Source organism: Photinus pyralis, unplaced genomic scaffold, assembly GCF_008802855.1.
Source record: "Photinus pyralis isolate 1611_PpyrPB1 unplaced genomic scaffold, Ppyr1.3 Ppyr1.4_LG1, whole genome shotgun sequence".
Classification (NCBI taxonomy): domain Eukaryota; kingdom Metazoa; phylum Arthropoda; class Insecta; order Coleoptera; family Lampyridae; genus Photinus; species Photinus pyralis.
Window position 1 is genome coordinate 43,263,040 of NW_022170249.1, and position 18,121 is coordinate 43,281,160.

General features: G+C 35.7%; 2 protein-coding genes across 2 annotated transcripts; one reads left to right on the forward strand and one right to left on the reverse strand.

Moving 5' to 3' along the window:
• The first annotated feature begins 1,967 nt into the window (after window positions 1-1,967).
• LOC116158892 (NEDD4-binding protein 1-like) lies at window positions 1,968-4,391 on the forward strand. Its single transcript, XM_031471752.1, has 4 exons — window positions 1,968-2,126; window positions 2,180-3,358; window positions 3,827-4,048; window positions 4,094-4,391. The coding sequence occupies exons 2-4, from the start codon at window positions 2,208-2,210 to the stop codon at window positions 4,299-4,301; spliced, it is 1,581 nt and encodes a 526-aa protein (XP_031327612.1). The 5' UTR covers window positions 1,968-2,126; window positions 2,180-2,207; the 3' UTR covers window positions 4,302-4,391.
• Window positions 4,392-7,075: 2,684 nt separating this feature from the next.
• On the reverse strand, window positions 7,076-8,460 carry LOC116158686 (growth arrest and DNA damage-inducible protein GADD45 alpha). The gene is made up of 3 exons (XM_031471511.1): window positions 8,210-8,460; window positions 7,903-8,122; window positions 7,076-7,720 (listed from the first exon to the last, which is right to left on the reverse strand). The coding sequence occupies exons 1-3, from the start codon at window positions 8,254-8,256 to the stop codon at window positions 7,493-7,495; spliced, it is 495 nt and encodes a 164-aa protein (XP_031327371.1). The 5' UTR covers window positions 8,257-8,460; the 3' UTR covers window positions 7,076-7,492.
• Between the last annotated feature and the right edge of the window lie 9,661 nt (window positions 8,461-18,121).

Genomic DNA, 18,121 nt, shown 5'->3' on the forward strand with positions numbered 1-18,121 from the left:
ACCACAAATAAGCTTCATGTGTAAAAATAAACCTTTTAATAGGAAAGTTGAGTTTTTATTATTAGAGTAATAATATTACAAAGACAAACAGTTATCAGTACCGTAGTTTGAATATCGAAGGTGCAGTTCAAATAAAAAATGCCTTATTATACTTGAAAAATTTCGGAGCCTTATTTTTTACACAATCCTCGTACATACAACTACGTAAACTGCTTATCTATTTGTTCACTTAAAAAAAACAATCCAATAAGTAGTGTAGTTAGTTAAATAGTCCTGTTAAATAAGTTTAAGTATTTGCACTCTATTCGCTGTGAAAAAAATGCTTTTTTATAGATTAATTAATTAATTAATTAATTAATTAATTAAACGTACACAGCACCAAATAAATAGTTGAAAGGTACTTAGTTTAGAGAAATACTGCGTATCTGCACCACTGATATAATAAAAATAGAGGTCAGTAATCTGCACACCTGTGATTATCCAACGTGTCAGATGTACTTATAAGTCATAATCCACCAACATAAAGAGGAGAAATCTGTAGATTATTGATGTCCTCTAACAGGGAAAATTAATATTTTCGAAATTGTATTAGGTATTAAAGCAAATTTAATTTCCTCAATTTTTTCCTACTTGTAGGCCACCCGTTATACTTATTTGCATTACAGCTGCGTTTACTAAATTTCCATTTAGTTAGCAATCTGTTCTTTACGTATATCTGTCCTAATCATATACAGTGAGTTTTTTTTAAAATGCGAACATAGGAGTTTGCATGCAATGTAATTTCCCTATGTTCGATTTTAAAAAAAACACATCAATCTATGAGATGTGCGCGGTTCACATTCCCAAAACGCGCAATTTGTGTGACTATGAACAGCAACTCATAGTCTTTATGATGAAGAGTACTCGGTAAGATTCTTTTAATTAAGCCATGTGAGGCCATAGCAACTTTATGATAAATTTTTCTTTAACTTACGATAACTTGACTTCACATGGCACGCGCTGACATCACAATTCATTGTGAACCAACCTTCAATTATTTGTAGGTCATGTGCACCTGGTATTCTACTAATTTGATTTATTCAATACATAAATAAAGAAAATAAGAAAATAAATAACGAAAACAATCACAATAAATGTTCGAAGTGTCCTTCTTGACATTCTAAGCAATAACCTAACCGATTTCGTAATTAAATTGGACGGCGGCATTTTTAAAAATGTGACAGCTGTCAATTGTATCTACTACTCATTTGAACTACTCAATAGAATGATGTGTTTTTGTTAAAATCGAACATAGGGAAATTACATTGCATACAAACTCCTATGTTCGCATTTAAAAAAATTCACTGTATACCTTATATATATGGTGCTAATACGAATGCAATCCAATTAAAACGTCATTTTCGACGATCGTCAATTCCATTTGAGCGAAAGAGGAGCTCTAAGCTGTACCGTGCACGATGCCGTGTGTTCCTTTTAAGAAAGCTTCGAGCTCTGACGCGCCCGAAATTGGATTTCCCTTGTCCCCTCATGCACCACCTATTTGCTTGGGGCTTGAAACACTTTTGTGGCTATTTACGTACTGTGAATGTCAATTCAAATGTGTGCGCAATGAACAACTTGCAAAACGAGCTGCTCCGAACGAACTGCACCAGAGCTTCCCACACGCAAATGGAAAGCAGTAAATGGGCGCATTTATAAGACACTTTAACAACTGTTGTGGAACAGTTACCGATACGTCTTAATTACGTCGCTACTTTTACACTCTTTACGGAGCAGTCGGCCATTTTTAGTAGCGCCATTGAATAATAAATCTGATATTATTCAATGGTAGCGCTATACATCTCAAAGTAGGGAACGTGACATAAACCCCAACCGTTACGTTACCGATATTCGTAGCGTAGCGGTAACTGTTGTGTCTTATGAACGCGCCCATTTTCGTATTTGATTTGTTGAATGCAGCAAAAGCAATTTTTAATTTTTCTACTTGTCAAATGTCATGTCATAATAAATTGAAAATTTTTAATTCGCTGGATTTATTTTTCTATTATTCTCTAACATTATTTTCAAATATTTAAAGACGAACCTAAATTACATAATGGTGATACGTGTTCATAATTAATTGTGACGTAAGTTCTCAGGAATTTCTGACGCAAAATATTACTTTGTACTTAACTTACAGGTTTTTCAATTCGGACACGTTTTTAATAATGCCTTGTATATTTGATGCCATACAACCCTTATCCAATAGAGAACGTACCACAAGAAGTCGAACACGATCTTTACGCACACTTAAGAGAGTTGTGGCCAACGACGGCACTCAAAAGGATGAATTTGAACACTTTTGCAATATCTCGTTAAATGATAGAATAACTGGTATTATGCAAATTGATATGTACGAACCTGTTATTATTCACACAAATCTACAGTTTTTAAAAAACTATCACGTGTGTGAAAGTTCGTCTAGTATTCGTGTGACAGTTCCCTGTGAGAGTGGCCGTAAGTCTCCTAGTAAACCCCAAATAAAGTCATTGAAACGTACAAAAACAAGAAACCCGCTTAATAATAATGATGTACATAATGCCTCCCTCCAGAGTAAACCGAACGCTCAGGTCCTACATTTAAATTCGGAGTTAAATAGTGAAAATATTGTTTGTGAAGAAGATGATGTGATAATTGTTAATCCAGCAGATGAAAATGTTATTGTTATCGAGGACTCATTTGTAGCACCTAATAATGAATATATTCCACTGACATCACAGACAGATAGTGCCACTTTGAAATCCACATCTGATGTTTCCTTCATTGATATTCAGGATGAGGAAGAAGATAAGGATGTCATTTTTGTGAAAGAAGAAGTGAATAACCCGTACAATAACAGGCAAACGAAGAAACTTCAAGCAAAGAAAAAAAAATTTGAAAGAAGAAAAGCGAAACAAAATCGTAAGAAGAAGAGATTGAAGGAAGCCACCCTAAGGTTTTTCTGTGCAAGCACAATTTCAGAATTACTTAAAAAACGATGTGTGAAGTGCATCAAGCTCAGCTCTGAGGAAGCTAAAAGGTGTAGTTGTAAAAAGGGTCTAGACGGCCTGACGAATACTTCAGTTGTGGCACGGTCAAGATCACAAAGTCCTCGCAAATCTTCAAGTGCCAACCGAGAATTCAATCCAATTATTTGTAGCCCACAAAATAACGCTTCCATTATTTCGCCACGTTCAAAATCGCGAAGTCCTCGCAAATCATTGAACAACAATGTACAAGTTCCTTTTAGTGGCACACAAAATATTCCCCCACTTCTGAGCTTTAGGGCAAGTGGAAGCTTGAGAGAAATTGTAATAGATGGTAGCAATGTGGCTTTTGGGTAAGTGTAGATGAGAGTGATATAGAGGGTAAACCACCGGGATTTTTAATGTTGGTTGAAGTTGATCATGTACCTAACCCGAGACCGAACCACACACTGTCTAACATCATTGGTAATTTAAGTTAAGTCGTCCCGTGTGGCGCAGTTCAGTTAAAGCTGGACTGTGATGCTAAGGGTCCCTGGTTCGAATTCGGGTGCGGGCATGGATATTTGTAAATGTATAGTGGGTTGGGTTGGTAGAGCAGCCTTGGCTGAAACCCCAAAAATAAAGGCAAAATAAAATAAAGTTGTTGCACCTATTAGACTATTGCTACTCCTCCAAACCCAGTGTACGATACTAACCATAGGTGAAACAACTACAGCTTACTGTGTATCTATGGCGGTTTACTCACTCTCTCTTATTATGCACATTTAATAAACATCTTTCTGCTAATCAGTGGTAGTGTTTGTTGTCATTTTCCTTTCCAGACACTCTAATGGAAAACATTTCTCAGTAAAAGGTTTGCAAATAGCTATAGACTATTTTGTTAAACGAGGCCATAAGGTAGTAGCATTTGTGCCACAGTTTCGCCAGAAGCACAACCAAACAACAAACAGAAATCTTTTACTTTCTTTAGCGGATAAGGGATACGTTGTGTTTACACCGTCCCGAGAAGTGAATGGAAGAAGAATTACTCCATACGACGATAGGTTAGTGACCCGTTAGAAACTTCATTTAACTTTTATGTGTTACAGATATATTATTCAATACGCTGCTGCCTGTGAGGGTGTGGTTGTTTCTAGTGATAATTACAGAGATTTGTTTATGGAAAGGCTCGACTGGCGGACAACTATCGAAAGACGATTACTTATGCCTACTTGGGTAGGCGATATGTTGATGTTTCCAGAAGATCCATTAGGAAGACATGGTCCAAATTTATCGAGATTTTTAAGATTTCCCTGATGACAAAATTCACACAAACATTTCATAGATATCAAAGATAAATTTATACAATGTTTCTTTTTTCGCCACAAATATATCAATCGGAATATATGTGCTGGTCCAATAATTTTAAACATGTGAACTGATATATTTTTTTGTATAAAATGTCAATAATACACATTGGAAAAGATAAAATCATAAATTCTACATTTTTCTATTGATTTTCGTTATCATATAGTCTAGTAAGTTGAGTTGTACTTTTTTTAATATTAAACGTTCACAAAGCAAGCTTAATTATTCACAAGGCTCATTAAAAATAGCAAAGGCTGACATCTAAAAAATTAAGGACTGTAGGGTTCGTAAAACAATCTAGAAAGCGCTTGGAGACGTGAGATTATGAGTGGCCTAAAAACTCGTTACTTTAAAATCTCGGCTTTTGTGTACTTGGTAACATTTTGGTATTCAAAGAAATATTTGCCAAAGTGACGCATGACATTAGTGCTATAGTAACGGGCGAAATACGGACAGTTAAGTCGGAATACGAGCAGTAAATAAGTTCCACATATACTCTTTGGTTACACTTAAACTAAAGTAAGTGTGCAATTAGTAAAGTGTAAGTCTAACTTAAGTAATATCTATGAATTCCACCCTTAAATACTCCTCAATTACAAAATCTCCGCTCTTGAGGATTCTCAAAAGCATTAGTAAAGATTTTAAAGCATTTAGAAATGTCTGAACAGTGCGGGCGGCACTTAAAAGCTCTGAGACTTTTACACAGCCTTTTTAAGGACCTTAAGCTCTTAAGTGTTCGACTTGTAAACACCTTTGTCATTTTGGGGACTCCTACACACTCGAAGATTAATAAATACCATTAAAAGGTTCAGTTCCAAAAGTAAAGTAAAAGTCATTTAACGCTTTTCGAAACGAAATTCAAAGCCTCTGAGAGTTTCCTGGAGACTTGGAAACCTTTGGAGATCCATGGTGACACTTAAACATTGGCCTCTATAGATTTTTAGAGACTTAGAAACTGTTGGTTCATTTTAAAGACATTTAAATGCTGTTAGAGATGCAAAGTATCAACATTAATTAGTTTTAGATGGGTAGTACCATTGTATATACACTATACAATGGTAGGTATTATAAACAGAGCGACATACGCCGCTACAATACTGGTAGTATAGGAAAACTGTCTCATCTTCAACTTAAAATTATTATAAATAAAAAATATCTTAATTCTAAGGCAGACAATCCCAGTGATATGGGAATTATACTGTAACGAAAACTGTTACAACATTCAAGTGTGGTTGATTTCGAAACTTATCTTTAAGTTGCCATTTTGGGAACGAGGAACCAAAGTCCAAAGGACCTGACTGCTAACTCTTCAGTTTGGAATCTATGGGCGAGTTGTGATTCGCTAATTCCACAGATTCTGTTGCCTAAATGTTGAATTTGCCTTACATTATGTTTCTCACAAAATGATGTTATTGCACTAGACGAGTTTCCTGTTGTACAACTACTTTGTTTTGTTAGTTGCTATTTTACCCTAACGAACTGGTTATTTGTTCTCCAATTGGCGTTTAACCAGTGATGACAAACCCCTACAGATAGGCAAAACACCTTAAACGAAAGTAAATTGAACCAAAGAGTATATAACCACAGATAACGGAGCTTTACTGTGATATAACGTTATATACTTTTTGATTTAACACACCGTCCTTGAAACCGGCTTAGGGGATTACAAACTACAAAGGTCAGTAATTTAATCACAAACAGTTTTTATGGCACTCAGGGGCATAATCTGAACCTTTTTCGTGAGCTTTTCCTGTTTTTCATTGCATGGATATGTCTAATAGTTATGCAACCCACCTTACACAAATTATCAGCGGTGATAACAAAAACCTTGGTAGATATTCGGGCGATTTATTTAGCAGATTCAAATTATTAACTGTAAAACTGTCTTTAAAGTGGTTTTGTAGTGCTTCCAGTTACTAGAATGTTACTCATTTACTCTCGAAGTATTTTCGTGGGGTGGGCCCCGTGGACCAGTCTTGACCGCTACATAAAAGTTATTTCCGATTTTCTGTTTTTTTTTTGTAAATCGGTTTTGTGCCCATACTTTCTGATGTAGACGTTCAATCTTGAAAATTCCGAAAGTTTTGAGTTCCACAGGTCAAAATCTAGTCCCTAATAAGTCTAATTCGGATTCATTTTTTGATTAAATTTAAGTATAGGCAAGTGTGTAAATTATGAGCAGATTATATTCTCGTAACACTAAGAAGCGTGCGGAAAACCGGAAATCTGAAGAGAATTTGAAGAAAGCTTAAGGACTCTTCAGAGAAATTTGAAAACATTAAGTATTAACGCTTGACGAAAATCAATTTGAGAAGTTGAAAAGAATGGTGGATGCTTCAGGAAATAGGTTAAGATATTTTAAAGAAAATTATGGCAACATGCAGAAATGCTGGAATTCATAGAACTTCTACTAGATTTCAAAGATACTTCTTTATGCGTAAACATTAAATGTAAGTAAACATTCCATTGTAATAATACAATAACATAATATTATGGTATTACCTATACAATGAGAATTTGGTCTTTTCATATGCATCCAACATACATGCAAATAAAACATACTGCAGTGTAGAGTATGTGAAAAAAAGTACATACTCAGAAAATTGGCAAATTATAGAAATACTCCCATAGAAATTTAGAATGGTGTAACATTTTGCAAAGCACCAACTTTGCAAGTGCAGCGCAATTTTACCAATTATTATTGTTAACAATAAAACATTATAAGCAACAAATCTATTTTTATTACACAATATTTCAACATTATAAATGTGACAATTCTCAACAAACACAATTGGGTATTATGTTTTTTACAAATCAGTTTTCAAAGTCAATTTTCAGAAAAGGATAAAGTACAATCTTCCACATTAAAGTAATTTTTACAAACTAAACACTTAATCCTAAATTAACTAAACAAATAATCAACAAGTTTAATTGTTAAACCAACATTTTCCAAATGAAAGTGTTTAACAATATTTTTCTCTAATCTTATGGAAAACTTCATCATACATTTGCTGATTATGATGATCAGCAGATGATCTTGACGCTACCGATTAATAGGCAGATTATGTACACCAGCAAGTAGTACAACTTCTTAGTAGAATTCACTCTTGGGATAATTTCAACCCTTTTCTGAAAATTGTTCACGTTGTTCCTAAGGATGGAAGGTGAATGACTGGTCTTGGATACTCCTCTAGTGTGCACTCGTAGAAGTCCGCCAGCTTCTGTTCGGATGGTGATAGGGGTGGATCTTCATCAGGGTTTAATTCATTATTTGTGTCTGTTGTAATGATTGCGCAGAAACATTCGGAATTTCTGCCTTTGCCTTCTGATAGTCCGCATAAATCTGCTAATTTTTCACTGCTATCAACCTGAAAAGAAGGTGACAATTAGTTTTTTTGTTGGTATAAAACCAGTCTTTTATGACGCGCGCATTTGTAATTATTTTGTTAACTAATGGAATTCCCGCTCAGGCTTTATTTTGTTTAACGCCAGCGGGAAAGCTTGAATTGTCGGCACTTTTTATTTATTGAACGCTATCAATGACACCTACCTGTATTACAGGGATGAAATTTTCGTAACAGAATGCTTGTAATAGCACTGTTTGGATGTGAGTGGCGGCATCCCCTGGTCTGGTCTGGGAGAGCATACAAAGTAGCGCTCCATCGGGGTTATCCTCCAGGAAGGTGATAGCAGGAAGAAGACCGCATATTAGGCGCCTTTCAACCCGAGCGCGGGTCAACACGCCAGTAACTTCCCCTACGATTGTATTTCTGTAATAAGACATTGTCCGTTAGTACCTTGAATCACTATTCCCTGGGCTTTTTCGGGGTCAGGACGAAGAAGGAGCTTTTACACACCTGTTTAGCATTTTGCACTTGGGGTGTTGCACTTTTGATATACACATCTTAGCAACGTGGGAATAAAGTAATCCTCTTTGGTTATGCACTTTTGATCTTTTCAGAAAATTCACTTCACAATATTTCCACAAAAACAATTAAAATCACTTCACAATTTATTTGTTATTAATTACGCAAGTTGTGTAATACAAGACTTCGAACAATATCCACGATATACACTATTTGAGCGTTTAAAATGTTGTGAGTCACAATCGTTACGCTCCGCTTATATACCGTCTGAGTGGAAAAGTGGGAGACGGTCCACGAGAACGCAAGTAATTCATGGAATACCCGGGCGCTACCCGGGGAAACGCTCTTTACGATAGCGTTCGAAAAACCGATAATTCTTGTTAGTCATGCAATGTTTAAAAAACAAATTCTCGTAGTTATTCCGATTCTGATTTTTGAGTAATAATTATTACCCAGCGACATCGATGTTTGTTGTTTTTCAATTATTATTTAGGAAATTAATATTCAATTGCAATAAGTAATTACCCAATACTTTGTTTACGTTCCCCCGATGTGCAATAAATTAATTGTATTTGCTTTGGCGGAAAACTCCGTACATTGTCCTCTGGTCATGAACAGACGTAACAAATAACAATTGTACCCATTCCATTCCCACAAGCTCTTTTTCATTATCATTATACCAAAATCCTTTTGTTAACCTAAAGTCGTTTTATTGTTTTTTTTCGAAAAAGTTGTATTTTGTTGTCAGTTTCTAGGCAGTTAATTATCTTTTTACGCTTAATCCTAAAGTAAAGAGAAATAGGATTTATTTGCAGATTTCCTCATAAATTTAAGCAAGTTCAACGAACGAAAACGTTGCAGTTTTCACGCGTATTATTAGCCGTCTACGAATTGTAAAAAGGTGTAGGAAAATTCAGTCGAACCCTAGAGGAAATAGTAAGTAGTAAGTACGAGAAAGAGTGCAGGTGTATTTTATGATAATTTTATTGTTGTATTTCGGAAAAGTGTAGAATTTCGTTGGAAATCGAATTACCGGAAATGTGGGATGTTTGAAGGGCGCAGGTGGTTGAAATTGAAATTAGAGAAAATGATAACGAGAAAATCGGTTCTATTACTTTAACTCAATACTGGCAATTGCAAAATATGAGAAATTCTTGTATTCTTTGCAGAATCGAACGTATCCATGCATTCAGTCGATATTTCCCATTGGGATTATCCTTTTACCTACACATAATTTTTTCCGCCAAATTCATCGTACTGGAGGTCAAGCAGCATTTCAATGAATTTGGAGGAAATCCCAGCTTCAAAAGTTTATTGCAAAATTCTCAATGATGTAGATTAGTAGATAGTATGTAGACTAAATGTTGTCGGTTCGTTTTAACATCCCTAACCGGGTAGTTCATGACGACGTATAACATGATCAGAACGGCACTTTGATCACAGTCCCAAAATTACCAAGATCCATTGAACATTTCATAAAAGTAATTTTAGTGGAATTCTCAAAATACTGCTAATCATCCAAGGATTAGAGACCTCGTAGAAAGCCCATTTTTTTTCAAATTTATACTGGGTGTTCGTAAATATGATGTAGACACGAAAGAGGCTATTTCTTTAGCTTATTTTATGCCTAAAAGCATAGGTCCGCAAACGTTTCATGATCGATTAACCGATCTAAATGATGTTAAAATTACAATATTTTTTAAGATTTTTCTTTATATCTCCTGGTACATTGTGAAACAAGTCCCTTGTAATTTTTTCGTATCTATAACCGTTATTGACAAACAAAAATAAAAACCAATTTTCGATAGGTAAATGAAAGTATAATTTTTAAAATGGTCCAATAAGCCCGGTTTTATTTGGATAATATATTTTTTTTATTAATTTTTATCTTGTCTTTGCATATGTTTATAAATTAAAGGTTTAAATTGTAAAAGTGTACAGTAGGTACAACTATAACACCTTAATGTAAATCCGTAACGAAGCGTTTGCGATCTATATTTATATGAACTTTTAGACATAAAATAAGCCAAAGAAATGGCCCCATCCGTATTTACATCATATTTAGTAACACCTAATCAAAAAGAAACTTAATTACATTCTGGTCTGAAATAATGAAATTAATGTTAGTCATTTCAGTCAACGGCTATTCTTTTATCTTGTTTTGCCCCATCCCATTTCAAGTTTTGTAGGTCTTCCTCGAGAGCTCTTTCAAATGTTATTTCCCTTCACCGGCATATCTATTATCTTCCTTCATCTTATTCAGATATCCAAACCAACTTCACTGTCGCGGTTTCTATTTTTTTTAATAATTGCCTGTAGTATGTAGTCCCAATCCCGTTCTTACGATGTTATTTCTCTTACGCTTCTGATGAGATATTTCATTTTCACAACCTGTGTCTCGCTTTTCATGAGTACTATAGTTAATTTCCAGGCCAAATTGCCAAACAAAACTATTGGTCCATATTGTCCTGTATTCAGTTAACTTTGTTCCTTTGCTTATACCCCTTGCCACAGAAAGTTTTTTTTCTGGACGAGTAGCAGTAGTCTGGCAACACATCTGATTCTAACATCCACTTCAACCTCAACATTTCTCAAGTTACTCAATTTTTGTTGGCCCATCATATCTATATTCGCGATTCTCTCTTCCTTTCTTATAAGCTATATCTTCGGCTTCTGTATGTCTTCGTTAATTCTTCTTTCCATGTTAACGGTAGGTGAACTGAATATGCCCATGTTGCGGCAGAAGAATCGTTTACAGTTTCAGTAGCAGTTTACTGGTAGATGGTGTAATCTTGGACTAGGATACATATACTATAATTAAAAGGTTACGTTCATAAGCTGTCTGTTTTTGGAAACCCATTTCCAAAAATCTCAAGTAAGCCTAAAGCTATGTACACTTGCCGACATTGTTCCACAATATTTTTATACAACGAAGAATCATTTCATGGAATATCATCTAACAAAGATTTTTCAGAAAATGTGTGGTTCATTATTCTATTACAAACTAACCGCATTTTTATTACCAATCGCCGTTTATTATTGTTTTTCCGTTTATCCATTTTTTTGCTTGATTGTCCAAATGTATAACTCTCGCCAGGAAAGATTCCCGGTCACAGCACACCTTGTGTCGATTTACAATTTTTGTTTTTATTAAGATGCGAGCGACATCTGGAATAGGATCGTGCTAATGTTGAACAAAAAGTCTTTTCGTTCAACATTGACACGATACTATCCCGGAAGTCGTTAGCGCCTTACCAAAAACAAGGATTGTCGATCGGGATCAAGTGTTCTGTGACCGGCAATTTTTCCTGGCGAGAGTTATAGTTAGAGTTGTTGTTTTAAGTGTTAAGTCGGAATATTCTAACAGGCAAAAAAAGCGAAAAATAAATATGATTCGGCTCAAAAAAGCACCGATATATTGATAGACTAAAATGAGCATACTTCGCACGAACACCATCAACCGTGGTATTTTACGTTTGTGTCTTCAGTTTTGAAGTGCAATCTATATTCGGCGTAATACCAGAAAAATGCTTATGAAATTGACTCCCCAAATAAGAATGTACCATTTTTGGCATTTTATCTTATTTACTTTTATTGGAGGAATCTACCATCAAAATTTCGATTAAATTCCACCACAAATAAGAAAGTTGACTATTGCGTATGCGTACTACGTCTTTTGGCACGCCTATTTTGTTTGCTTTTATCAGAGAAACCTTTAATGTAATATTATTATAATTATTATTATGTTTAATTTTTTATTTGTTATTAAGTAATAACACAAACTATAAGATGGGGGCACAGTCAACTTGTTAGTGTTAGTTGAATCTGTTAGTAAGATAGTACTGTAAAAATTGTAAGATTTTTTAATGTTCATAACAATTTTTGATTTTGATAAGACATACGCTCGGCATCAGCGACTTCACCGCCTCGCCTCGCTCAGATTTGAAACGCTTCAGAGCCATCGCCTCCCACTGTTTACTGTACCGCATATTTGAAGGAAATAATCTAAATTGATTAATATCTTTGATGTATCGTTGGATCTGATTTGAACGAAGACAATTTCAGTTTTAGTGTAGCAAGAAAATTCTATTGAACCGATCGAATTGGGTATTTTTTTGAATTTGTGAGGAAGATTTTTCTTTTTGGGGGCATTCGATGTGAGACGATTGGTTATTGGCGTCAAAGTGTCTCTAATTTCCTATAATTTAAAAATGAATGAGATTTTTTGTCTATATCAATGTTTGAGGCCCCAAAAATGTCACTTAGAAACCTCAAATCTTTTTGTAAAAGAAATAATTTGCCTTTGTTTGGTACCTAAAAATTGTTCCTTCCTTGCGTATCATGTTGAGGTGCGTAGATCCTTAACTTAATAAAGTTACAGTACGAGACTCTTAACTGGGAATAAATTCAGTAAGTCAAAGAAATTTTTTTTCGGAAATATGCTCGGAACGTCGATTAGTATTTTAAATTGCGCTCTTTCTGATGTAACAAATTTTTATACAGCATATCCTAACTTTGAGATGACGTTATCGACGATTTTTAGCGCATTTTTGCAAATTTATTTGTAAACAGGTATCTTTTCATCTCACTTCGGTTGGCTGGCTGGCTGGCTGGTTAGCAGCAAATGAGGGCCGTAAGAGAATGTTTGTAGAAAGACGAGTAGTGTACGTGGGCCATGTATTAAGAACTTTAGGGACGGGGCTACATGATGTGGGGTCGGCGACATCTGGCGGCCATCTCAGAGCGTGGCTCTCTAATGTGGTAATTTTTTCCTATCTTCTTCTATAGTTTTGGTCCGAACTCCGATTGTTTTCAAACTGGTGTCGCCGGAAAGATCTTGTAAACGCGCACAAGTCCTGCGTGGCTGAAGTTTGTTTTTTGCTAGGAGCGAAATTAACCACCTTTTGCTGCGAATATTCGAGGCTCGAATCGCGGTCTCTCATTCTCGTGTCGCCAATAGAAGCTCGAGCTGTGAGAAGTCCCCCAAAAATTTAGTACTTTTTAGTATTTTGTGGAGGGGTTTTAGCGAAATCCACAAAAATGGCGTGACAGCTTCAGAAGTGGGTACCGACAAAGGGAATTTGGTAACCCCGGACAAGATGGTGGAGTGAAAACTTCAAACACGATTTACCAGCGAATGCGCCGTCGGAAGTAGGTACCGACAAAGCGAATGTGGTAGTCCCCGACCAACGTTATAGCTATAGACTAAACGGACAGTACGACAGTTAGATGGAAACGTCCGTATAAGAAATTCCATCTTCTTCGAATTGCTTAATTGCGACAGGGGAAAATTTAAACATTGAACACCCTACATAATTTGTCTTTTCTCTAAAATTTCTATCAGATATTAGACGACTGTTGAAGAACCAGTCATCCCTCGGTGATACCCTCAAATCCCCGTCTTCAGTGTTTCTACGAATTGGAATCGCAACCGATCGTAATATCTGAAGCTAGTGTAACACTAACACTGTACGACGTCTTAATAGAGTTAAATTTTACGACCGTATGGCAATTACAATAAACATTAAATTTTCCAATACCGCACAGTTTGCAGTTTAAGGTTTTTTTTCAATTTTGAACACTTAGTGTAGGAAGGCCAGCGAGAAGGCCAGTCATTATCACCGACTGTTATGTAGTTTGAAAAACTGATATAGTATGTCGGGACACCCTTGTAAATCAAGTAAACCACCCACAGAATAAACCTATATTTAATCCGTTTCAGAAAAGTCTAGTCTCGTGTTATTGCATATGACTTCTCTGAAAGGACTATCTAATTAAACACAGCATTATATAATTAGAATAAGCATGTCATTTATGCATTAAAAGCTTCTCTACTTTTTATTTTTTCCGATAAATAATTAAATCAAATGAAGTTCTGATCTACCAGCGTCCAAGGACTTTGGTCTGGTCCAAAAGACGAATTCAAAACGCGAGCCCTTGAAATGAACTTGCACGTTTCAAGGTGTATAATAAAACTTTGATTCTTATTTTTATGGAGATATTTTCAGTAGTTTTACGAAAAACACATTCAATTTCGCATTTATTGGAAAATTACGAGGCGCCAAATAGCCTTAATTGTTAGACCCGCAATCAATATTAAATTTAGATAATGTTAAAACAAGTTTAAGGAATATTTATAACTTAATAATGTTATAATTAGACTAACACATTACAAACATCATTAGCTAATACTTGCAAATATACCTAATGTCTGTAATTGGGCTTGTATTATGAAACATCAGAATGACTTGGAAACTGGTACAGATACCGAGAAGGAATTATCGTAAGACAGGCTGGCGTATTTCTCAGATGATAGTAGGAAAATCGAGAAAATCCATTGAAAACAACCACCTACTCATTCTAAGAAAGCTCTAGGGGTCAAGGTCGGCGTGGCGCAAGGGGAAAATCGCCTACGGTATTGATTTTGTTTTGAAGACCGTAGGGAGGTAGTTACGAGTTGAAGGTGAACATACTGAAAATGGGTTATTGAAATCTAAATTTCCGTATAAATTTTCCTTCAATTTTTAATTGTAAAAAAATTTCCTCCAATTATAATTGCGAGTGTCATTATGTAAGTGGAGTATTAGTACTGAAAATATTCCATCAAATGTTACGAACGTGTTTATTTATAATGGAATTTGTATGAAAATCTTCCTTTTTCACAAGCATTTCCTTAATGCAGTAATGATTGACGAGACTTGTTTGCATTATGCAAACAGCCTATTATTTAATCGACGCGATTAGTTCAACTAATTTTCCACATTAAAATGATTTGTTATTTCTAGGGTATTTATTTGCAATGTAAAAGAAATTTATCGAAATGGAAAGTGTCATAACCATATAGGGAAAAATAAATAAACAAGTGATTAGCTTTTTGTTTTTCTGAAATTCCCATGGAAGTTGTAAACTCGTAGTAATCTTTGAACGAAGGTTTAATCAGAAGTCGAGTTGTTGACCTAATCAAACTTTTCTCCTTGATTCGGATAGAGGTGGATTTCAAAAGCGCTGTTTTTTATCGTCTACTATATATAAATCGATAAGAAGTCGAAAAATGTGTCGGACGTTTTACCACTGTTTTATAAGATTGGACTTTGAATTTCAGAGCTAGTCGGTCTTATTGGTAAAAATGCTGGCAACTGCATTAAAATTACTACTAAGCAATCAGTAATGCTATTGGAAATCGTAGTATTCTTCAATATAAAAAATCATTGTTCTCTGGAATGTGTTGCTATCAAACGCAGTTTTTGAGTACATTTGTAGATTTTCCACCTGTATGACTTAAGCTCGTCAACTATGACTATGAGGTCTTTTATCTTCACAAATTTAAAATTAAATGTTGCAATTTGAATTCTAAAGCTACCAAGGTATTTCTAACTATGTTTCAAATTCCCTTATCATAATAATAAATATAAATTTATTTATAAAAATTATCAAAGTCCTCGTGTGGGGTCGAAGGGAAAAAACTGAAAAATCACCATGTTGGTAAACTACTCTCGGGGATGGCACCCACAGATGTCGACGATCCCACATCACGAACGCACGAGTAAGCCAGCGAGCGATCGGACGATGAAATCAATATACTTTGGCATCTTGGTGTTATTTGGGAATTTAATTACACCCAACCCGTTTTGAGGAAAAACCATGGACTTCAACCCTTCAAATTACTTTGGCATCTATTAGGGTCAAACCAAAGCTTTTATCTGACCTTTTCATTCTTACGTAATTTGACAATACACACATAGAAAGAATTCCGTTGCCTTTCAATACTACGAATATTCACAAAAGACACGTCCTCGATAAATTGACATCAAATGTACAGATATTTGTTGCGTAATTGTCTGCAAATTGTTTAGAAAAGATTGTGAATGGCAAGAGCTTGGCCCAACACATTTTAACTAATTAGATTCTACCAGTGAATACGCTAATACTATATTTTAGTGAAAAGTTAAGCCCGCTTGACATGGAGCAATAAAAATTGCAATTGCATGCAAGTTGCAAGAAAAATTGCGAAAGGCATGCGCAGTTCAAAGCCAGCTGATCAATTGCTGCAAGAAACTTGCATGCAATTTTTATAGGACCGGTGCTATTTTTCTTGCATGAATCGTGCAATTCTAGGGATAAATCTAGTTGTTTTTGTGGCACCAACCTAGTAAAATACAGCGGCGGCAACTGTGGTGCTGAGAGACGCACTCATTACTTGTTTTTACTAATCTTATTTATTCTTGTAATTTTCACGTTTCTTCAAGCAATCAAAATTTAATTTTCATTTGAGGTTAACAACTTTGTTGACAAATCCATATGTTTCTTCTGTTGGCAGACATGTGGCAATTGAAATAGAATTGCACCATGTCAAATACCATGCAATGCTTATTGCATGCAAGGATTTGACCTTGCAATTTCTTTCTGCAAGTTCTTGCGCGTAGTATTGCTCCATGTCAAGCGGCCTTTACGTAAGCATGCATGATTCAATTCATGTCACGTTTATAATAGTGATTTGGACCCAATGAAACTGAAGGCGAAAACAGACTGCTGTCACGTGATGGCACGTGCCGGCATGCTGTCGTAGGTCACTTCACGAAAATCTATAACAGAAACAAATGCGCTTAATCAGATTGTTACCTCATGCAAGTTACGACACGAGCTGGCAAAAATAGAGGAAACATTGATAGTGGCTGTTAGAAAACGCCAATTTTTGTTTGATATGGTGTGTCCTGAATACAGAGATCAACGCGTGCGGCCGGAAGCGTGGAAGGAAATAGGAAAAGAACTAAACATATCAGGTAAGGTTTTTCAAAAATACACCGCGATCGCTATTTCTACCGTAGGCGCAAACATCAACGCACAGTAGTCGGCATCCACTAGCGCCATACGAACAACTGAATGAGTGTCTTTATAATTAAAATAGGTGGAACCTGCATTTATCAGACATTGAATATTAATGTGCTTCCCATTTCTTATTTTATAGTGCTTCTCATCTAAAGCAGCTATGCAGTTGGAAAAATCCACGTTTCTTTAGTCGATTCCGGCATAACAATGGGTCCTAATCTCTTCTAATTTCTAAATAGCAATTAGTTCTCGTACAGTGCTGAAATTCGATCGATAGCAGGCTGAAGCCGATACTCCTGCAAGTGTCTAAAAACCTAAAAGACAAAATCTCTTCTTGCAGTAAGTCAAGCTAAAGAAAATGGAATCGACCACGTTGCTGTTTTATCAAAACCCGACAGAAACGTCTTTCCAAAATGAGTGGTCAGTCAGGCCGCAAAAAAGTTATAACTTGGAAATGGGAACAACAAATGGCCTTTCTTCTGCCCTCATTGGAAGGATAAAACACAATATTTACAAAAAGTTATGTCAGATATTTTGATATCTATGATTTTAGGACTAATGTGTCCGTGTGTCAGAAGATGAGAATTGTTGTGTCATATAAGGGATCGATCGGTTACATTAACAACTGCAGGAATTTATTACAATGGACTTTAATAATAAATGCATACAGCAATTATGATTATTATTATAAGAGTCATTTTCTACACATGACAATAGACAACGACATTACACTTAAGACTCGCGAAGTTATCAACTGTTCTCGTTGACAGTCACCAGTACCAACCCCATATTTAACTAACACTACATTTCTCCCCTCTTATTTTAAGGTCGTCACTTACAAAAAAAACATTAAAATACTTACAAATTTAAGCGGTTAGGTGGTATAACCGTTCGTTTGGATCTACGGAGGGAAGGGGATGGAACATCCCTCACAACAGGATGACTAGGGCCAGGCTGGGCTTCCGTGCTTCCCTCTGGTGGTGGACCCGTTGAAGGGCCATCACGAAGCCGTACTTCATCCTCAACCCGCGGTCCCACCATTTCTGGCATGTGGACCTGATCTCTGACTTCGGGTAG